The 24,137-nt window shown below is 36.5% G+C and overlaps 1 protein-coding gene and 1 non-coding gene across 2 annotated transcripts; one reads left to right on the forward strand and one right to left on the reverse strand.

Annotated features, from left to right (window-relative positions):
- Positions 1-1,204: 1,204 nt before the first annotated feature.
- Positions 1,205-1,310, forward strand: LOC140818894 (small nucleolar RNA R71). Its single transcript, XR_012115125.1, has one exon. It is a non-coding gene; the product is annotated as a small nucleolar RNA R71 (small nucleolar RNA).
- A 13,757-nt stretch (positions 1,311-15,067) lies between these two features.
- Positions 15,068-17,329, reverse strand: LOC140818224 (chlorophyll a-b binding protein CP29.1, chloroplastic-like). Its single transcript, XM_073178119.1, has 2 exons — positions 16,769-17,329; positions 15,068-15,535 (listed from the first exon to the last, which is right to left on the reverse strand). Exons 1-2 carry the CDS (start codon positions 17,273-17,275, stop codon positions 15,170-15,172), a joined length of 873 nt encoding a protein of 290 aa, XP_073034220.1. The 5' UTR covers positions 17,276-17,329; the 3' UTR covers positions 15,068-15,169.
- Between the last annotated feature and the right edge of the window lie 6,808 nt (positions 17,330-24,137).

The raw sequence follows: 24,137 nt of genomic DNA on the forward strand, positions 1-24,137 counted from the left end.
TGCACCAAGATCACATAATGCTTTATGAAAAACAACATCACCAATCATGCAAGGAATAGAGAAACTCCTTGGGTCTTTTAGCTTCGGTGGGATTTTGTTTTGCACCAAAGCGGAGCAATTTTCCGTTAAGTTCACTGTCATGTGATCCTCCAACTTCCTCTTATTAGCTAAAATATCCTTCAAAAATTTAGCGTAACTAGGCATTTGCATTAGAGCATCGGCAAAGGGAATATTGATATGCAACTTTTTAAACACCTCAAGAAACTTACCGAATTGTGCATCCAGTTTCGCTTTTTTCAATGCTGCAGGGAAAGGTGGAGGAATAACAATTTTTGGTTGTGCAGTGGGTGCTAGTGTGGAGTTAGAAGACTTACCTTTAGATGTCGCAGTTTGCTCATCCACTGTTTGAGTTTTCTCTTTTTCCCTTGACTCCAAAACTTTCCCGCTTTTCAACTCAATAGCCTTCACTTGCTCTTTTGGATTAGTCTCTGTGTTACTTGGCACGGTGCCTTGCTCTCTACTTTCTATCATCTTCGCTAATTGACCAATCTGATTTTCAAGTCCCTTAATCGACGCATCCTGATTTTGAAGTCTAGTTTCAGTGGATGAAATAAACTTAGACATCATTTGCTCCAAGTTGGACTTTTCTTCTCTAAGAGGATCGGATCTGTACATCGGTTGTTTGCCATATTGTTGTCCTCCTTGCGGTCGATTCTGACTGTTTTGACCGCCCCATGAGAAGTTGGGATGTTGCCTCCACCCAGGATTGTATGTGTTCGAATAAGGGTCATGCCTTGGGCGGTTTTGGACTCCCACTTGGTTCACTGGTGCCTCATTTTGCATATAGAATGGATTGTCGTCTTGATAGTCCTTCGCATAGTGTTCCCCTCCACACTTTTCACAGAATATCTCTTGAAGACGCATCGCCGTGCTACCCACATTCAAGCCGTCTATTTTCCTGTTTAAAGCATCAAGTTGTGCAGTAATAGCAGAAAAATCAGTTACCTGGTGCACTCCTGCACTTCTCCGCTGGTTGTTCCTGTCAGATTGAGGATGATAACTGCTAGCAGCCATCTCCTCCAACAACTCATATCCTTCTTCCGCAGTCTTCCTCAAAAGGTTCCCACAAGCAGCAGCATATATCATAGTACGGTTAAGAGTAAGCAAACCGTAATAAAATATTTGAACGACTAACCCAAGTGGCAACTCATGATGTGGGCATCTTCGTAGTAGGTCCTTGAAGCGCTCCCATGCCTCATATAACGATTCCTGATCGAATTGAGCGAATGTTGTAATGTCTGCCCGCAGCTTCATGGTCTTGGAGGGAGGGAAGTATTTGATGAGAAATGCTTTCGCCATGTCCTCCCATGTAGCGATCGAACCTACAGGCAAACAATTTAACCACGCTTTAACTTTATCACGTAAGGAGAAAGGAAATAAACGCAATCTAACAGCATCATCAGAAACTCCAGTGAATTTAAAAGTATCGCAGATTTCAAGAAAATCCGCGATGTGCGTGTTTGGATCATCCACTGCAGTTCCTCCGAATTAGACTGTGTTCTGAATCATCTGGATTATGGCTGGCTTGATTTCAAAGTTATTTGCCCGCACGATAGGTCTCACAATGCTAGGGCGTGCACCCTCCAAAGAAGGTTGGGCATACTCCAGCATCGGTATGCGACGTGGCATCTCGACTTGTCTATTTTTACGCTGTTCCTCCTCACGTTCTGGCTCGTGTCTCTCCATCAGTTCTTTAAGCCTCTGTTGTTGTCTTCTCCTGCGGAAGGTTCTTTCAATTTCAGGATCAAACTCAAGCTCCACGTCAAGTGACTTTGGCATGCACTGGAAGAGATATCTGTAATAAAATATGAAGTGTTATCTCAAGAGAAATAAAATAATGCTAAAGGAAATAACTAAAAATAAAATTGTAGATTAACAGTCCCCGGCAACGGCGCCAAAAACTTGATCGAGCAAAACTTGCACAGTGAAATCCCCAATAAAATATTATTTTGTATGCTCAAAAATTAATCGCAAGTGCACGATGTCAAGTTATAATATAGTGTACGTGAGTACGAGTATCGTTCCACTGAAGACTGTGTTTTACAATTTTTATTTTTAGCAACAAAAAGTGATTTGATTGTTTTATTACTACTAAAATCAAATAAGAATGCAATTCGAAAGATTCAAGATCAAGTAATGAGATATAATGTCTCAAATGGTTGAGTAAAATTCAATGAAAAATGGATTTGTTGGGAATCTCGGTTCACCTACCCCTCGTTAATTAATTAATTCGTTCGATCGTGATCTACGCTTCCGACAGGATTTCCTAATCTATTGAACACACTCTCTCGAGCTATGCCAAACTAATTCTACTCAATGAAGTAATTAAATATCTTTAATTATTTATCAAGAGCAAATCGCATTTCGACCTATGAAATCCCCTAGTTTTCGACCCTAAGGACTATGACTATCGGCACGTATCCAATTTCATATATTTATGTAAATTGTAGATCCGTGAATTATACTACTCGATCCTATCACTCGTTATTCTCTCGAACTCACTCGTGATATGAAACGTCGTTAAAGTTAGCTACGCTTTAATGACACGACAAAACAGTAGTAAAATCAAGTAAAACGCACAATCGAAATATAAATTAATTCAATTCAACGTTCGGGGTAGGATCCCCTTTAATCCCAACAAATAATAAAGTTTTAGCTACTGAAATTCATAATCAAAATAAACAAAATAAAGTTTAAATGATAAAACTAAATAAGAAATACTAGAGTTGACGAAAAACGCAAGAAACGATGTCCGGAATCTTCAATTCTTCGATCCAAGCGCTAAAGTGCTCTCCAAACTTCTGACGGCTCCAACATGAATCTGAAAAAATTCCCCCCAAAAACGTCTAAGATTCCTTCCATATCAGCCACCTCCGAAATTAGGGAATGGAATCGAACTTGATATTTTCCAAAAATAGGTGGCGCTCGGGCGGTAGTTCTGTATTTTTTTCTTTGGGGATCACTGCTCGCGCTCGGGCGGTAGAAAACTACCGCTCGAGCGCCGACCTTTCTATCGACTTGGCACTTGGCTCCGATTTTAGTTCTCCCGGTCATTTTTCCTGAAATTTCATCACACAATAGTGAGATATGATAAAATGCAATTGATTACTCTAAAATGAACAAAATGTAAATGAAATGCATGCATGCACAATGCAAACACAACTAAAACTAATGCAATAAAACACGTAAAAACGACAAATATCATTATATCAATAAGAGCAATTTATAAAAGCGTTTTATACGACCAATACTAAAAGTATTTATTAGGTACAATTTATAAACCCATCCTAAAAAAATAGAGCAATAAAAGCGGGCAACGACACCGGTTATGTGAAACCGTGGTTAGATATCTTCAATATGAGCAGTTTCCGAAATGCTCTTAATAGTTATATCAATAAGAGCAATGTATAGAAAGGGTTTATACGACTACTACTAAATGTATTTAATAGCTGCAATTTTCAAATCAATCCTACAAAAACAGAGTTATAAGGGCGGTCCATGACACATGTTATGTGAAAACCGCTGTTACATATCTTTAATATGAGCGATTTCCGGAATGCTCTTAATAGTTATATCAACAAGAGCAATGTATAGAAACGGTTTATACGACAGAGTTATAAAGGCGGTCCACAACACCGGTTTTGTGAAACCGCTGTTAAAAATATTCAATTAGAGTAGTTTCCAAAATGGTCCTAATAGCTAAATCAATAGGAGAAATTTATAGCAGCGGTTGATACAAATTAGTACTAAAAATTGTGCAACTAAAGCGGTTATGTGACCACTCCTAAAAGTAAGAAAATAGAAATGGTTTAAGTAAAACCTATTTTGTTGTTCAGTTTGCACGAGCGGTTTAAGAAGTGCTCCTCAAACACCGCTTCTAGAAACATTTTTTTTTGTAGTGGTTATTCAACTCATGACTCCTAATCCTTTTAAAGGACTTGGAAATCTTTTCTAGCTGATGCCATTCCTTCCAGAGCACACTTGAAGCAGAACTCTATCAGTAGCAAGCTCGGAAACATGATCAACTTCAAACTCTCGTTTGTACTTCCTTGTTGTTGCTCTTTGTGCAGCAGTAGGAGTCAAACCATTTCGTTGTATATTCTGAAGATCTTGCACTTTGAACCATGAAGACATGATCTTTATCCAGATATATTCCTCAATGGTCTTCTTCAAAGCTTCCAAATGAGGAAGTGTTTCTTGTGTTACCAAGACACGAGTACTGCTACGGGCATCCGAATTGCTTGAGTCCGACATGTCAAATTGTTGTTTCTTTAACATTGTTGTTGTATTATTTATAGACAGGTTACATTTAAAGTTGAAAAAGTTGATGAGTCTCAAGTCAACTGAAACGTCCAATGATTTACTCAGACTAAGTTTTTCTTATCCCTTATTTATTTACGCAATCAATAAAAGCAGTAGATAAACAAAGACATGTCAAAATGAGATTTTTCATTCATAAAAACTGAAGCATTACATAACATTTATCTACTACATTTGTTGATATCAGCAGATTGAAGTACTTCAACAAAAATCTAACTGAGGACTGTTGGGATCCCCTCTCTTCAAATGATTGTGATTTTGGAAGAGGTGATTCCACAGTTTAGTCCTAATAATTTTGAACGATCTAACTGATTGTTCATATTATAAACTGAGGATTTTCTTCCAAAGTCTTTATATCTTGAAAAAAAATGTTTTCAAACATTTTATTACGAGACGCTGGAAATTGCCTCTGGATCTCTTCTGCTGATTCAGACTCCAGAGAAGACTCCGAGAGATTACTTGTTCTACCCATTTGATTTGATACAAGTATAAATGATTTAGTTTGTGAGCTTGCAGGCACTTATATAAAGACTTGGGAAGCTGAAGAGACGGCTATCTGACTACACGAATACCAAGAATTATCTGTCATTCTCTCTTATTTCGTATCTTCACATTTATTAGTTGCATTAATTCAGGGGGAACATATTGTTTTCAGACTGTTATTTTCTTGCTTTGTTAGAAGCTGAAAGGATGTTTGTCTTTTCGATAAAACAATATGTCTACTGAACTTCATTAAAGTGCTGGAAATATTTCAGTACTTTGTAACTTCCAATAGATATTATCATAAAACGACAAACCCTCTTCTGGATATTTTCAGTAACCAATTGGACAGCCCGCTCTTTTAATTACCTTCAAAATTTTAAAATAATTAGTCTCTCTGACACCCACTGTTTAACTTTTCAAATACTCAACCGCAAACATATTGACATGTGTCCTTGTGTTTCACTGACGGCTGTACATTTTTGTATATTAACCGCTCTTCTCATTTTTTTTTACTTTTTACGCTTCCAAACTTTTGCCTACTAGCTACTGATTTCTCTTGCTAATGTCTCTTACAGATCTTACTTCAAATTTATCTTGTTCACAGAAATTACCGGAGCTTACAATTTGAACGCTTATCAAGTTAACTTTGCTTTCGTCGTAACTATCAAGGATGAACATCTTGGCAAGATGTTTCAAGCTATTGATAAATCCGGTCTCAGAAAATTTTTGGAGGCACCTGCCGTTATATACAAAACTGCTCTTTTGGATTTCTATGCCAAAGCAACTGTACAAGAAGGAAATATCATCTATTCTCAAGGAAACGCATCTATTTCCATCGACGGTGCATTACTGGGATCAAATTTCTTTCTGTCTTGTTCTGGTTTATCTGAATTTTCTGGCATTTCTAAGGAGGAAATGTCTACTGCCCTACTCAATTTCTCAGCTTCTGGAGAGGAACTCTGTGGGGACCCGGAAGCTAATTAATTTCTTAATCATCGGTGGGAATAATTAAATCACTTACAATAAACAGGGTCTAAATTTTTTTAAAAAAAATACAAGTGTCAATGTGGAATGTAATGGAATTCATTTAAATATATAATTCGAAAATAAAGTACAAGTCTTGTACCATATACAATCATTTAAAACTAAGGTTTAACGACTACATGTCAAGTGTTCAAACCCTATCTACAATCCAAGTTCGTAGTCTCCACTCTAATCCCGATCTTTCTTCATCTCCTCGACCCTGATCATGTCCCGCCTGTTTCCATGCACACATACAAACACGACAACAGCCAGATAACTCCGGTGAGAAATATATCTCAATATAAATCAACGACACATGCAATCATATAATCAATATAAAACATGAGACAAATATCAGTAATATGAATCAAAATCTGAAAGCATAATTCAATATAAATCTGTAATTCAACTCATGAATCCATATCTCAAATTAGACTCATTCCTAGTCTAGGGATCCGATTTCCAGACGTTGGCATTCCTATATCGAATTTCAGTAAAAGAATTAAATTCCACCTCTAATCAAACATCGATATAAACCAAACATCTGGTGTCTTGACCTATCCGTCACAGACTTTGGCACTTCCGCCAATCATTATTCGGTGACAATGTGCAATGGGCCAGTGACGATTCCATCACCATCAGCCCGTCTGTCACAATACCAATCGTCTAATAAATGCTTTCTATAAATCAATAGAATCAGAAAATCAATTCAAATCAATGCACAGAATAACAATAAGTATGTGGTTTAGGGAAACTCAAGTATATCACACTCGAGTCATTCTGCCGGTTCGACATTGACTTATACCTTTCTTTAATCGCAGTTCTCACAGCGTTCAAATCTAGAATTCGAAGTCTGTAAATACTCAATCTGGCAATGAAAACATCAAGAAATACAATATTAATATACTGCTCAAATCAATACCGAATCTTATCAATCTGAATCTAACTCAAATCAACGGCATAACGGAACAATCCCGATATCCTCGTCAATATAATATCAACAGGTATCAATACCACAATTTATAATCAATAACGATACAAATCCGATATCGAATCTCAATCAATTCCATTCTGAAAATCATAACAATTCCATAATCAATCTGTTTCTCAATCTGACTTCGATTCTACGATGTCTAACATGTCAAGAACATCATATATGAATCCTATCTGATTCTGGCAATACCATAATTTCAAATCATACCAAAAACATAAGAAACTTACGTCCAGTTGAAGCCTGCGTCAATAGAAATACAGTACTGAAGTCGGATTCAAATTTTGACGGGCGGATTCTTCGTAAATCAAAATATAATATCAAAAGTTGGAAATTAGCTCTGAAGTTCCTCGTTCCTTCTCAGTGAATGTTTGAGGGAAATGAACGTTTCTTTATATATATATTGCATTACAAGGGACGTTTGGCTTCCTATTTGTGCATCACGTCTCGTGCATATGCGCGACCTCAACTGGCGCATATGCGCGAGACCTACTGGTCTCCGCGATAAGTCTCTCAGCAGCTCGCGCATATGCGCGCCCATCTTCCGCGCATATGCGCGAGGTTCTCTGGAATTGTCATTTGGTTTCCGCACAGCTCGCGCATATGCGCGCCCATCTTCCGCGCATATGTGCGAGGTCCTCTGGAATTGTCATTTGGTTTCCGCACAGCTCGCGCATATGCACGTACTCACTTCGCGCATATGCGCGAGGTATTCTGTCCATTTCGCGCATGTGCGCGCATCATGTCGCCCATGTGCGCGAGAGGTACTGCCCTCGCACTTACATCTTCTCATGCTGAATCAAATCGTGTCCCGATTAATCTTCTCCTAATTATATCAATTCAGAATAAATCATTTCACAGATTAACAGATAAAAATCTCGGGCATTACAAACTCTCTCCATCCTGTTTTAAGAAGCTTTTTGTCGAAAAATCACTATTGGTGAAAGCCAGAACGTTTGATCGGCTGACCAAAAAAAGGTTCAGGTGATGATTTCCATCACTTCTGGGTATAAAGTGGATTGGAGTTCATTCTTGTTTCGAATAATGAAGGATATGGTGTTATGGAAGAGTTCTGGTTTTGCTGTTCAGTTCAGCACAATGCTCAAGGATGCTGGTTTTGCCTTTACTACTGAGCAGGACGGTTCTTACGTCACTATGGCTGATGCTGACAATGTGCTTGCCTTAAGGCCAAAGCCATCTGTTGCTGAGTTCATTGCCTTGAAGAAGGAAGCGGGAGATGCTCAAACTGAGGCTCAAGGAACTCAGAAGAAAATAAAAAGGAAAAGAGTGGTTATCTCCACTGATTCTGACAAAAAGGTATCTGGGGAGTCTGCTGCTCCTACCAAAGTTTCTCTACCAGTAAACCCTAGCAAGAAGAAAGCTCGCACTATTGTTCGCATCAAGAAAACAGTTGCAATCACTGATTTAGACATTTTCCCCTTGAGACAAGTGTTCCCAGAAGCCACCTCTTCTATGCCAAAATCAGTCCCTGCTTCTAGACCAGCAGCTACTTCAGCTTCAACCACTTCATCTACCACCCCAGTCTTCAGACCGACTTCTGGAGTTGTCATTCGGGAATCCTCCGCTGGGTCTTCTGCATTTAGACCACTGATGTCTATATCATCCTCTGATAAAGGCAAAGGAAAACTCGTTGAAGAACCACAATCTCATGGCACCAAATCATCTGTTTTAACTGGTGTTGATCTTCACATCGAGGAAATTGAGAGAACTGCCAATGAAGGCATGAAGTTCTTCGACGAATGGCATAAGGTTCGGGTTTTTCATCTTCTCTCCTATTTCAGGACAAAAGGAACTTTTGGAAGATTGATGAAATACGAGGAGAGAGTTTTTGATCTTGCCAAGACTCAAAACGTGATTGAAGCAATGAGACGTCGGCTTCATTCTTGAGCAGCTTAAACGACATAAGCTAGAATCTGTGTTGAAGACTCTTCAGTCAAATTTTGATGCATTGATTCCCACTGCTGCTCAAGATCAGACAGTGATCTTCATTCTAACTGACCGTTTGAAAATGTTGAATGAGCAACTTCTTGTTCAGGAACAGACATTTGAAGACTCTCTACAGTATTCAGTAGGTTTTGTTCCAATCTTTAATCAGAATAAGCCAGTTGAGGAACAGACTACAGCTTCTCCAAAAGCTAAAATCTCCAGTACTCCTGCATCACCTACGCGACCTATTCAATCTTCGTCTCTTATTTCTGTTCGAGAATTGGCTTTGGTGGACGAAGTAATTGAATCCATTGTTATTACTGCCTCCGCTACACCAGAAGCAACTCAGGCTGAAAATGTGGTCCCACCAGCAGTCCAACCAACAGTTCAACCAGCAGATCTACCCATGGCAGATTCATATGCTACTCAATCTCAATCTTTTCCAAATCTAGAGATCTTCTCTGCTGAACATCGAGTGGCAATGGAATTCATTTTGAATGATCCATCTTTATCCATTCTAGACACCGAACAACTGGAAGCGTTGAGCAGCCCGTTGCAATTGCTACTGCTCCTACCGATTTTGTCCCTTCTACTGCACTGGTTATCCATCTTGCTGACTTCCGGACTTGTATTTCTCACATTGCTGAAATCAAGCAATGCTTACTGGCCAGAAGCCTCTCCCAAGAAGAAGAGCATTTCAATCTTGAGTTTAAGATCGAAACAATGAGGCGATCTATTGATAGGATTTTTGAAATCTTCAAGCAGTTATCTTTTGATCGTGCTGGTGAGGTCAGTACCACCGAAGTTTTCCGCAAACGCATAATGGATTATGTCCTTAAAATGGCAGAATCATTGTCAAAGCTTGAAGTAGAATATGATCTCTTCCAGAAAAATGTCTTGACAAGTCATACTAACCTCGTGTTCGGTCAAACTGATGTTCTCGTACTATTTCTGCTCATGACTCGTCCCTTCAATTCATCTCAACTCAACTTGTGGCTACTGACTCCAAGATCGAAACTATCAACGAAAAGATTGAGTCCCAGTCTTAATCTATTGAAGCTCTAAATGAACATGTTTCGAATCAAATGCCAATTCTGGAGATACTTCAAAATGGCCTTATTACTCTTACTGGACGAGTGGATTTCTTACTTACTCGCGTTCAGGGATTTGATGCCAAAAAGGGGAAACAGAAGGCAGACCAGAAGAAGAAGGAAGAATGACAGAAGGAGGGCATCATGCAGAATCATCTTTTGGAAACTAAGATCCTCAGGATGAGGATACCCTGTTCTGAGATATTGGAATAGATGATTAAACTCCTTAACGATTTCTGAACTCTGTTTTACTGTTTATTTTCTTATCAATTACCTTTTAAGACAATCTGCTTTTATATTCATCTTGACTAATCTTCTTGGTTTTGACATCACCGCAAAGGGGGAAATTGATAGACTTAATTTAATTGTGGTGATGATAGTCAAAACCAGTAGATCGCATGAATAAAACATGCAGATAGTTTAAAAGCAGTACTCTTCGAGTACTTATCCGCTTAGAAAATTAGAAGCAGTACTTGACTTCTACTCGATCAGAACCAATCAATCTTATATTAAATGTTACCGTTACTCAACCTAGTATGAGTATTAAATGCTTCATTAATGGTGAACAAAGTCATTTAATATGTCTAACCTATTTTGGTATAAAACAAAACTGATTGTTTTAAAGCCTTTTTGCAGGAACTCTTTTAGGCAATAAAGCTGATCTTACCAGAAGTCAAAAAAGCCGTTTTTATTTATAGATGTTGGATTCAAGACTTCTATAAATACACGGGATCAACGACGCTTACAAGTTACCAAAAACTACGAGCTTATTTCTAATATATGAACGCTGATTTGAGCACTCAGATTTTCTTATCATCTTTAAAACTCAACATACAGAAAAGCAGCACACGCTTCACTTAAGTTATCTGATCTTTTGAGATCATATTGTGCTGACTGTTTCTTATCTCTCTCTACAATCATTATCGCGCTATTACATATTTGAGAAGAGTTTGTAAACTGGAACAGGTTTTTTTTCAGAACTTTTGTAATGCCCGAATTTTGATATAATATGGCAGTAGTTGTGATGGTTCTTGGCTTACGTTATGGTATGAATGATAATGATGTTATAGAATGGAATAGATAATGGATGGGTAGAATAAAAGGTTGAATTTGAGCTAAATAGGTAATGGAAGTGCAGAAACGGTGTGAAAAATGTGACAGTAGTTGTGGTTTTTAGCATAATATTTTGTATATTGATCCAATGTCAACGTGAGGCCACTTTCATTAGAAAGATAAGACATAAGGCTATAACTTTCTTATTTTGAGTTTTGGCCAAATCATTAGGGAAGACGAGCCAAAAGCGGCCCGAAGTGTGTCGTGCGTATCGTCGTTCCTACAATGACACATGTTAAGAGAATGGGCATAACTTTTTACGCAGACCTCCAAATGACCTGAAATTCGGGAAGATGCAAGCCAAGACATAGAGCTACAACTTTGTAGTTTACCACTTTCGCAAATTCTGAAGTTAAAAATGCGTTTTGGACAGAATATGGTGCGCCCCTGCGCCAGAACCCGTGCTATGGCGCGCCCATTGCTGAAATTTTGGTGTTTGGGCAGTATGGTGCGCGCCCCTGCGCCAAAACACGCGCCATGCCGCCCAGCACTTGTACCAAAAACGTGTTTTGAGGTTTGGAAGGTATAAAATAGATTGGGGAATGATTTTTGTATCATTTATTCTCATCCTCATTTCTTTCCATCGGTTTAGAGCTAGGGTTCTTCATTCTCCTTCAATCCAATTTCTTCCAAGACATTAATCTTTGATTGAAGCCTTAATATTTGCTTGGAGATTAGAAGTTCTTCTCCTCAAGAGTTTATAAGCAAGGTAAGAAAGCTTATTTCCTTGGTTTAGTGATTGAAGGGAAAACAATGGGTTGTTTGGTTTGAGTGTTGAGGTAAAGTTGTTAATATAATGATTGATGCTATTGTATGCATTGATATTTTGGAAAAGAAATGGAATTGAAGAGGAGCTAACTCTTTAGCACGCACTCCATGTGTTTGACAAAATAATTCAATGAATGTTTTTATGGCATATTACGGTTAAAAAATGATACGGATTACTTCTTTACAAAATTGTTGGGATTTGAGTTTTCTTGAATATCCAATTTGTGGATCTTGATTCGAAGCAGTATTGAATTAATTATGAATTTTGAACAAAAACTACTTTGTTTTGATAGATGATCAAAGTTCTTGAGTTATAGTAGAATTCCAAGGTTCAACACTTCTCACCTACACATTTCGATCTTCTTTTGGTAATATTTGAAAGGTATGTTACGGTCGGTAACATACGAGGTAAAAGTATCATTTTTATTTTAAATTGAAAACTCTATGGCTCGATGAACTATTGGTGATTTGATGATGATTGTTGTATTGAGATGAGTTGATTATGATATCGAAATGATGATATTGATTTGCATCATTACATTGCATATTGAGCCACTTTTTGATTCAGATTTGATATGGCGGAGGTCGCCTTGATTTATTTATTTGTTGGACGTATGGGGCAATAGTTGAGTTGGCATAGTGTATGCGGAGGTCGCTGCTATGGCCTGAATACTCTATATAGGCGCACCATAGTCCTGGGATTGTAGAACACAGCAATCCACCCCGAGCGGATGAGTCGGTGGATGTTGCTGGGTGATTCTATTCCCTTGGGTACCCTATGACCAGATGATTCACTTGATCTTGATATTTATTGATAGCCCACAGCTTCTGATCATGCATTGCATTATATTGCATCTTTAAGAATTTCATATGAACTATTTGTCATTTTAATTCTCATATGTTATTGATTGTATCATACTGGGTTTATACTCACCGACATGTCGGCTACCTCTTGTTTTCATGTGCTTGACGGTAGGTGAGGCGAGGCTTGGGATGCCAGAGTCCAGCTCCAGGCGAGGAGACACGAGTTAGAGTGGGATTCTCGGGTCTTAGGAGCTATGCGATGATGTTTTGATTTCTTTGGTTCACTAGTTTATTTTGACATGTTGAAACTTATATTCAAACATTTGAAACAATTAAATTATTTTGAAAATGTTATGTGGATTTGTGAACTACAAATTATGTATTTTACTAAATCGTTTGGTTTGTTGCATTTATAATTATTGGTATTAGATATCGGACCCGAGGCCCCACAACTTTGTTGTTTCGTTTTTATTGTGTTGAGATACTAAGAGTTTCAGTAGGCAAATGATAAGTCCTGTTGAAGTGGGTATGTACAAGTGTGTACTGTAAAATCCAAAGTCTTTTAGTGATACCTTCTGGAAACAGAAGAAGGGGAGACGTAGAAGATTTTATCTTCGAACTTCCAGAAACAACTACTGTTCTACTGCCTACTGTTATTACTGTTTTCACCTTACTCCATCGGATCGTTTCCGCACTTATTATTGTGATCTGCTGGACTTACGCTTGAACAAGAACAGCTACAATATCTAACAGGATTCTATCACCCTTTGCAAAAACTTTCGTCAAAGGAAAGAGTTTATTCACCCCCCTCTAAACTCTACATCGATCCTCAACAATAAATTTCGCTACATGTACTCACGTGTTATACGTTTTTAAAAAAAATTGAATGACCATCATATATACAAAAATAAGTTGACATATGGTATATATATTCAAATATTTAATAGTTAAAGAACTGAGAGGTGATGTTTTTCAATCACATATGGTTTGCTAAAAATAAATGGCAAAGAAGATATTTCTTGCTTTAGTCTTTTTTTAAATAAAATAAAATAAGTTAAAAAGAAAAATATGGTTTTGATTTAAATTTTAACATTGATTCGATATCTATATAATCTATACTATTTTTTATATATATTATTTTTCTCTCCTATAAATTTAATTTCAAAAACTAATAAATTTTATATAAATTTCAAAAAAACTGCACCATTCATGATTTTTTATAAGAAACACACGCATTTTGTATATCACAATCTGTTAGTATTTATAATGGTTGAACGAAAAATATGAAACAAAATAATAAGGCAAAAATTTGTGTTAGATGTTCTCATGTGTCAAATTTATGAGACGGATCTCTTATTTGGGTCATCAGTGAAAAAGTATATTTTTTTATGCTAAGAGTATTACTTTTTATTGTGAATATGGGTAGGGTTGACTCGTCTCACGGATTAGTATACAATTTTTTATGCTAATAGTATTACTTTTTACTTTTTATATAACGTTAACATCAAGATTTACGCAATAACTGCAAATTTTTTTACTTGGTGCCAAAGTGATTTATGTGCTAGATAACAGAAATTTTAAGAATGATTTCGAAAATCAATGGGGTTCAAAAACCACTTTCAATGGAAATTTGAGATGTTCTCAGATAAAATCTAAAAATATAATAAAATAGAAAGAATCTAAAATTCATTATTTTACCTTCATTAATAAATACATTGGATTGGGTTGAATGATATTCCTACAACACAATTGAGGAACTAAAAGAATTGAAGCAATCGAAAGCTTCATCTGGATTCCATAGGGGTGCTTCTTCAGAAGATTTATTATTTAATTTCATCCCAAAAGAAAAAAAAACAATGGGAACCAGACCGAGAATTTCGGTAAGAACACACCTCGGTCAGAAGTCGGAAGGAAAAGAAATCGATATTCGGATAATTTTACGTCACATTACACGGGACTATGGATGACAATGGGACGGATTTGCCATTTACATCCCCGACCTCGAATTCCATCCCCACCCTCATATCTGTTACGATCTCCGATTTTTTTCGAACCTAAAACTGCGAAGATCAACTTCTCATCTTCGTCATCATCTCCGATTCAAAAATATTAATTGGACCAAGTGAAGACAGGTTCGAGTATTTCTCAAATCAAAACTTATTATTTTTTTTTATTATTAATGATAATATTAATATTAATATTTTAAAAAATAACATTATTATTATATTATTAATAGTAATTATAATAATATTATTATTTTATTATTGTTATTATTTTAGAGGTGAGTTTGGATATAGGATAGTAATCTAATATATGTCCCTAACTATTTTGGGGATTTTAAAAAAATTCCTCGATTCCGAACCCAAAAATTCGGATATCTTCACTTTCGTTTCGGGTTTTTCCCGCAGAGCTCCAAACTTGTGAGAAAAGTTGTCATGCCTGCACGAGACACATCACGTTTCCTAGAGACACAGAATTATAAGTTATCGATACAAAACAGGAGTGTTACAATCTTTACAAGACAACAATAAACTCGCAATTGTGATTTAACACACGAGGCACTAATTATTTAAGAGAAAAATCCGAAAGTGTCGAAAATGGTGGTGTGGAGTGGGTCGCTCAAATGGGTAGCCCAGTTGTTAAGTGGGCCTTTGCCCGTGGCAGCGGCTTGCACGGCGAAGCCCAAGAACCCGACCATGGCGAGGCGGGCGTGCTTGATCTCCGCGAGCTGGAGGGTGGCCTTCTTCTCCGGGTCGGACGCGAGGCCCAATGGGTCGAAGTAGGATCCACCCGGATAAAGCCTCTTCTCCGGGTCGAGCTCGGCGTTCCTCTGGAACTCAATGTACCCGATGACTAACACCTCGATCCATATCAACGTGGTCATGGAGAATGGGAGCGGTAGCCCAAGATATGAGGATCCATCCACCAATTCAACCTGTGTACAATTTAAATATGGGTAATGCTATGTGTACATGATGGGTTACATAGAGGCTTACATGTAATTATTAATTAATTATTAAATTACAATTAAACCCTCATCCTAAATTGATAGACTACACATTCCATTCATTATTTCTTCTCCTATCAATAATATTAAATTGTTTTTTTTAATGCAAGTCCTGAGATTTATCATACAATTTTTTTAAAAAAAAAATATATTTTGATAAATATTATATTTTTCAATATTTAATAAATTATATAAAAAAATTAATAGTAATGATTTTTAAAATTAAAAAAAATTAATGATTGTAACTACAATAATAAATTATTATATTGCCAAAATTAGAATTAGACAAACGAAACAATCTACAATCTCTTTTACGAATCTACATCTAAAACAAACGAAACAACAAATTGGAAGAAAAAACTAGCCTTAATTTACAGTAATAAAGATGTAAAACAAAGAGAATAGATGGTCATCTCGATAAGCAATAGAATATTTCTATGATCTCGATTTTTTCTTCGTCTTTACCGCATATGGATTTGGAAGCGAGGGTTGGGAGAGGACAAGAAAGATACGGTCAATCGATTTGGAGTGAGGGCTGAGATAGGAGAAGAAATAATTAATAGAATAGGTAGTCTATCAATTTAGGGTGAGAGTTTTATATGTAATTTAATAATTAATTAATAATTACATGTAAGCCTCTATGTAACCCATTATGTACACATATCATTTTCCTTTAAATATTTACCGTAAAACAGATATAAGCTATTTAAATATTTCCATTGCTCGATACATAATTTGACAGGTCCATGATTTTTTAGGTGTTTCAGAAAAATACTATTAACCAACATGTTAACTAATCGATTACCTTAAATTGGGTCCATATTATGATGAATTTCAATTGCAACGAGCCGTATTTTCTGATATATATACACATATATTTTCTATTTTTTGACAAATAAATCCGTAAATTATGATTACACGTTTTATTCTCAAATATATTCATTAAAATTATGCTAAGGTTAGCATTTTCTCATTAAACAAATATCAAAACTTTTCAATCTAAATTTATTATAATTGAGTCTCAAATTCGAAACTTCGTCCAAACATAAGATATCAGTTTCATATAAAATATAAGTTATCAGTCAATTATGAATGCACAATTACCCATTTCTTGTTTGAAGAATTGTAATTAGTACAAGTTATTAGCCTAAAAAAACGTACCTTTCCAGCATCTTGCCAGGTAACACCGGTGAGCCACTCCACAGTGATGGCGCCGAGAGTAGCGAGCATGGCCCACCTGCCGTGGATCAGCTCGCATTCCCTGAACCTCTGCAACCCGAACACCTCGCTATAAGGCTGGAACGGCGTCGATTTCACGTCGGCGGCCTCAGTTCTGGTCCCGATAATGTCACCGGCGGGGTTCTTGGCCAGGTTCTGGTCAAGCGAGTCCAACTCGAACTGCAGGTACTCAGCGGGCTTGCCCAGACCAAACGGGTCGAAACCGTAGTCTCCGATGAGGGACCCGTCGAGATAATCGGGAGCTGTGGCGCCGGGATACCACAACGGCCGGTCAGTGGAGAACTTCTTCGCGGGTTTCTTGGCGGCCGCTTTCTTCTTTTTTCCAAATGAGAACCGTGCCTGAACCCTGACCGACCCGGATCGGGATACTGGGAGGCGAGTGCCGATGAAGGAGGATGCCGCGGCGGCGGCTGTGGAGGCGGCGGCCATTTTGTGAGGAAAGATAGAAATGGAGTTGGAGTTATGGTGGGTGTAGCAAATTGTGGTGGGGAGGATATAGAGCAGGCTATAATTGGGATGGAGAAACGCTGGCCGTTGGATTCTGGGAGTGAATCCATCTGAGGGTTGTGGAAACCCCGGCCTTATCTGATTCTTATCTGGTCGTACACGTAGGATAGCGTTCTGTGGCTGACACGAGTGCTGGAGATTACAAATTAAATATCTTTATGTCAAACGGAGATGCCTCTGGGAAATTCGATCCTTTCTATTAAAGGCGTAATTAACTTAATTGAGTAAAATATTAGTAAAAATTGATATATATATATATATATATAACATTTAGGTGATTGATTTGATTGTAATGTTCCTTTTATAGACTAACCTCTCTACATTATAAATAGAGGTGTTTAGTTGTAATAAGATGCACTTGTTTTCTCTCATTCTCTCTACTAAATTTATAACACGTTATCAGCACGAGTGTTCTTCAAAGGTAAACTCATTAATTATTTTCTTTCGTACGTATGCTCTCGATGAAGCACAATATGTAGATTTCATACTGTGCTCTCGTAATAGCAAATATGATCTTATGATGATAATTTTAGTTTTATATTAATGCTCCAGAAGTAGCACAATATTTTATGTTTATATTGATGCTCTTGAAGAAGCACAAATTCTTATTTTATGTTGGTGTTCTTAAAGCAACACTACATATTTTTATGTTGATAATCGTGATAGATCTAAGGATACAAGATCTTAAATTTACCAATATTCCTGAAGAATATTATCCAAGATCTTCAATTTATATTCCTGAAGAATATTGACTAAATACAAATTAGAAATACATTTACTTTATATGTTTTTTTATTTTACATTTTGACCATTAACGTGATTGATTCTTAATTATTATTTTTTTTTCAGCTTTACATATATACTAATTGATTAGTGACTTATTGCACCTAATTAATTAATTATTGTTGGATTTTATATTGCAATATTAGTACTGGTAAGGACTTTACATGGTTTTGAAAATCATTGATTAATTATTTCCTTGATACAAGCTTTTACTATAATTGAATATGTTATTATATCTATCAAATATGTTTCTAAATATGGACATGATTAAATTTTGTGATATTATATGACAATTTTAATATTATAACAAATAAAAAAAAAAAATTGTCTCTAAAATTTCATTCATTATTAATTTCTTTAAATTTTTTTCATTTAACAGTTGATATGGCAAATATTACCAAACTCGAATTCGAAGCACTTGACATCAGTGGAAAAAACTATTTGTCATGGATTTTGGATGCTGAGGTTCATCTTATTTCTAAAAATCTTGGAGATACGATAAAAGAAGCAAACAACGAATCCCTGCAGGATCTTGTAAAATCACTCATTTTCCTTCGTCACCATCTCGATGATGGATTGAAAGCCGAGTATCTCACTGTGAAAAACCCGCAAGAACTTTGGAAAGATCTTAAAGAAAGGTTTGACCATCAGAGAACTATAGTTCTCCCAAGAGCCCGATATGAATGGATCCACCTTCGCCTGCAAGATTTCAAATCTGTAAGCGACTATAATTCTGCATTATTCAAGATTTGTTCCAAGCTCAAACTTTGTGGAGAAAATATTTCTGATCAAGATCTACTTGAAAAAACATTCTCTACTTTCCACGCATCAAATGTGCTCCTGCAGCAGCAATATCGTGAGCGTGGATTTAAAAAATACTCTGAGCTTATTTCATGTCTACTAGTTGCTGAACAGAACAATGAACTACTGATGAAAAATCATCAAATGCGCCCAACCGGCTCTACACCATTTCCTGAAGCAAATGAAACAGCATTCCCTGAAGTGAATGCCAACTCAACCCAAATCCCTCATTATGGAAGAGGGCGTGGGCGTGGGCGTGGACGCGGACGTAGCAATGGTTAAAGGAAAAATTATCAGCAACATGATGGAAAGAGACAGAAAACAAACCACCAGCCGTGGAAACCGAATAATGAAGAATCAGTTGGAAAACCAAAAGAATATGAAGACAAGTGTTTCAAATGTGGAACGGAGGGGCATTGGTCTCGTACCTGTCGTACGGCAAAGCATCTTGTGGATCTCTACCAAAATTCAATCAAAGGAAAAGGAAAGATAGAGACAAATTTTGCTGATGATGATGGCCCTGTCGACATAACTCATTTAGATGTCTCTGATTTCTTTGCACAACCGGATGGGAATATTGATCATTTGATTGGGGGTGGTGTGCTAGAAAATATAGATTGATCAAATTCTGGTTCTAGTATTTTTTTTCTTGTCTTAGCTCAATATTTTTAATGTTTTTTTCTAGAATGTCCGCATTATTATATCTTGGTTTAAGGTTTTTCTTGAGTTGTAATAAGTGATAACTACTTTGAGAACTTTGTTTAACTACAATTTTATTTTATGTATTTTAGAGTTATAACTTACTTTATTATGCATTTATTTTTAGATTAATGAGGGAATATCAAGACGTTTGTCTAGCTGATAGTGGTACAACACACACCATCCTTAAAAGCAAAAGGTATTTTTTAGAATTAACATTAGCTGAAAATAATGTTATAACAATATCGGGTGCATCAAAAATTATTGAAGGCCATGGAAAGGCAAAATTCATTTTACCAAATGAGACAAGCCTATATATTAAAAATGCTCTATATGCTAGCAAATCCAATAGAAATTTGCTTAGCTTTAAAGATATCCGTCGAAATGGATATCATATTGAAACATTGAATGCAAACAATGTTGAATACCTTTGTATTACATCTATTATATGCGGCCAGAAGCAAATAAAAGAAAGATTACGTGCACTCTCCTCTGGAATGTATTGCACAATAATTAAAGCAATTGAGGCAAATACAGTCACAAACACGAAGTTTGTTGACAAGAAAAATTTCATATTGTGGCACGACCGACTTGGTCACCCTGGGAGTTCAATGATGCAAAGAATAATAAATAATACTCGTGGACATCCCCTAAAGAACCAAAGAGATTATTTTAAATGATGAGTTTTCATGTGTGGCCTGTTCACAAGGCAAACTCATTATAAGACCTTCCCCAATGAAGGTTGATATTGAAATTCCAACATTCTTGGAAAGAATCCATGGGGATATTTGTGGGCCTATACACCCATCATGTGGACCATTTCGATACTTCATGGTATTAATTGATGCCTCAACTAGGTGGTCACATGTTAGTTTGCTTGCAACTCGAAATATAGCTTTTTCAAAGCTACTTGGTCAAATTATTAAATTACGAGCTCAATTCCCTGATCACCCAATCAAGACAATTCGTCTTGATAATGCTGCTGAATTCAAGTCACAAGCATTTGATGATTTTTGTATATCAATTGGGATTTCAGTTGAGCATTCAGTTGCTCATGTTCATACACAAAATGGTCTTGCAGAATCATTTATTAAAAGATTGCAATTAATTGCAAGACCGCTACTCATGAAAACAAAACTACCATCTTCAGTCTGGGGTCATGCTATCATACACGCTGTATCACTAATTCGTGTAAGACCAACTAATTACCACCAATACTCACCTTTGCAGCTTGTGTATGGTCGAGAACCTGAAGTTTCTCACATTAGAATATTTGGTTGTGCGGTACAAGTACCTATCCCACCTACACAACGGACCAAAATGGGTCCACAACGTAGACTTGGAATTTATATGGGATATGACTCACCTTCTATCATTAGATATTTGGAGCCATTAACAGGCGACTTGTTTACCGCAAGATTTGCAGACTGTCATTTTGATGAAAGTGATTTTCCAACACTGGGAAGAGCAAAATTGTATCCAGAAGAACAACGAAAAATTTGTTGGAATGAGAAAACATTATCACATTATGATCCTCGAAACAATCAATGTGATCAAGAAGTTGGAAGGATCATTCACTTGCAAAGAATTGCTAATGAATTGCCTGATGCTTTTGTTAATACAAAAAATGTAACAAAGTCACACATACAAGTGGAAAATACTCCAGTAAAGATCGATGTCCCTACAGGACCATCTAATACTTCACCCGCAAATGAATCTAAAATACGCCAGAAACGTGGTCGACCGATTGGTTCGAAGGATACAGTACCTAGGAAAATAAAGGTGCAAGAAAAGCAAGAATTGAAAGCTCCAGAAGAAGCAACCTTACAGGATACAACAAGAAAAATAAATGAAACAGATGTGGATAATGTGATTCAGGGAGAACCAGAATCACATGAAAATATCGAGACTTCAACAAATTATTTGATATCTCGTAAAATATGGGATCGAAAAAAAACAAACATTGACAATGTTTTCACTCTTAATGTGGCCCTTGATATCACACAAGGTGTTAATGACCCCGAACCACAATCTGTTAAAGATTGTCAACAAAGAAATGACTGGCCGAAATGGAAGGAAGCTATACAAGCTGAATTAGATTCTCTAGAAAAACGTAAAGTGTTTGGACCCGTAGTTCAAACACCTAAAAATGTAGTCCCTGTAGGATACAAATGGGTGTTTGTACGAAAAAGGAATGAAAATGATGAAATTGTAAGATACAAAGCCAGACTTGTAGCTCAAGGTTTTTCTCAAAGACCTGGAATCGACTATGAGGAAACATACTCACCTGTGATGGATGCCACCACTTTTCGATTTTTGATTAGCTTGGCTGTATCAGAAAATTTGGACATGCGACTAATGGATGTGGTCACTGCATATTTATATGGTTCACTTGATAACGACATATACATGAAAATCCCTGAAGGATTTAAACCACCAGAAGCAAGTGATACAACCCCCAAGACCATGTTCTCAATAAAATTGCAAAAATCATTATACGGATTAAAACAATCCGGACGCATGTGGTACAATCGTCTTAGCAAGTTTCTACTACAAGAAGGTTATACAAATGATGTTATTTGCCCATGCGTTTTTACAAAAAGAACGGATGAGGGTTTTGCAATCGTGGCAGTATATGTCGATGATTTAAATCTTATAGGAACTCCCGAAGAGCTCACCAAAACTGCCAATTATTTAAAAAGTGAATTTGAGATGAAAGATTTGGGAAAGACAAAGTTCTGTCTTGGATTGCAAATTGAACATTTATCCGAAGGAATGTTTGTTCATCAATCTTCATACACAGAAAAGTTATTAAAACGCTTTTACATGGACAAAGCACACCCATTAGCATCACCAATGGTCGTCCGATCACTCGACACTAATAAAGATCCTTTCCGTCCACTTGAACATGGAGAAAAAATCATTGGTCCTGAAGTACCATATCTTAGTGCAATTGGTGCATTGTCATATCTTGCAAATTGCACTCGTCCAGATATAGCATTTTCTGTTAATCTCCTAGCAAGATATAGTTCTTCTCCAACCCGAAGACATTGGAATGGTGTGAAACACATATTTCGTTACCTTCGTGGTACAACTAACATGGTATTGCTTTATGCGAAAAAATCAAATTTATCTTTAATAGGATATGCAGATGCAGGCTATCTTTCAGATCCACATAAAGCCAAATCTCAAACAGGTTATGTGTTTACACGAGGGGGCACTGCTATTTCATGGAAGTCGACAAAGCAAACTTTAACAGCGACATCATCTAATCACTCTGAGATCATTGCAATGCATGAAGCAAGCCGAGAATGTATGTGGTTGAGGTCCGTAATCCAACATATTCAAGAATCATGCGGGTTACCAACAATGAAAGATAGTCCGACGACTATATTTGAAGATAATGCTGCTTGCATCGCACAACTAAAAGAAGGATATATCAAAGGTGATCGAACGAAACATATTTCGCCAAAGTTTTTCTACACACACGAACTTCAGAAGAAAGGTGATATTGATGTACAACAAATTCGTTCTAGTGACAATGTAGCTGATTTATTCACAAAAGCGTTACCAACATCAACATTCAAGAAATTGGTGTACAAGATAGGGATGCATCAATTAACAGATCTTCGGTGATTGAAATCAGGGGGAGTATTAGTTGTTGTACTCTTTTTCCTTCGTTCAGGTTTTTCCCACTGGGTTTTACTGACAAGGTTTTAACGAGGCAACATTGGATTCTCCATCAATCATCTAAGGGGGAGTGTTATATATATATATATAACATTTAGGTGATTGATTTGATTGTAATGTTCCTTTTATAGACTAACCTCTCTACATTATAAATAGAGGTGTTTAGTTGTAATAAGATGCACTTGTTTTCTCTCATTCTCTCTACTAAATTTATAACAAAAATTAAAATTTTGAATTTGATATGTTTTAGTTCGAGTTTAATTCGAAATTCAAAATTTGAAAATTGTTTGTTCGAGTTCAGCTCGATATGTTTGAAATTATTTATGAACTATTTTCGAATAATAATGTTCGGTAAAGAAAAAGTTGGAAAACTCGAAATGTAAATAAACTTGAAATGTGTATATATTTAATACATAATCATGTTGTAATAATAAATTATTAAAGTTCGAGAACAAGTGATCAAAATAAATTTGGCTAATCACATTATACATTATATTATCTATTGCTGAATAATCTTGATAACATTCTTAATGTCATTATAAATATTCTCTCAATCGATAAAATATAATAAGCGAAAAATTATAGAGATATAAGAGTTGCATAAACACTCCTACAATTAAAATCCTATATATGAAGCGATAAGAGTTGCATAAACACTCCTTTCAAACCACCGCACAAATGAATTTTGTAAAACGAATCTGGAAAAAAAAATTATTTTTTATTATAAATATAGATCGAATCGTCTTACCTCGAACCTACTCATAAGGTTGATATGCAAGTTGAGTTGTTTGCAAATTACAAAATCAAGAAA

This window comes from Primulina eburnea, chromosome 17, assembly GCF_022965805.1.
Source record: "Primulina eburnea isolate SZY01 chromosome 17, ASM2296580v1, whole genome shotgun sequence".
Lineage (NCBI taxonomy): Eukaryota > Viridiplantae > Streptophyta > Magnoliopsida > Lamiales > Gesneriaceae > Primulina > Primulina eburnea.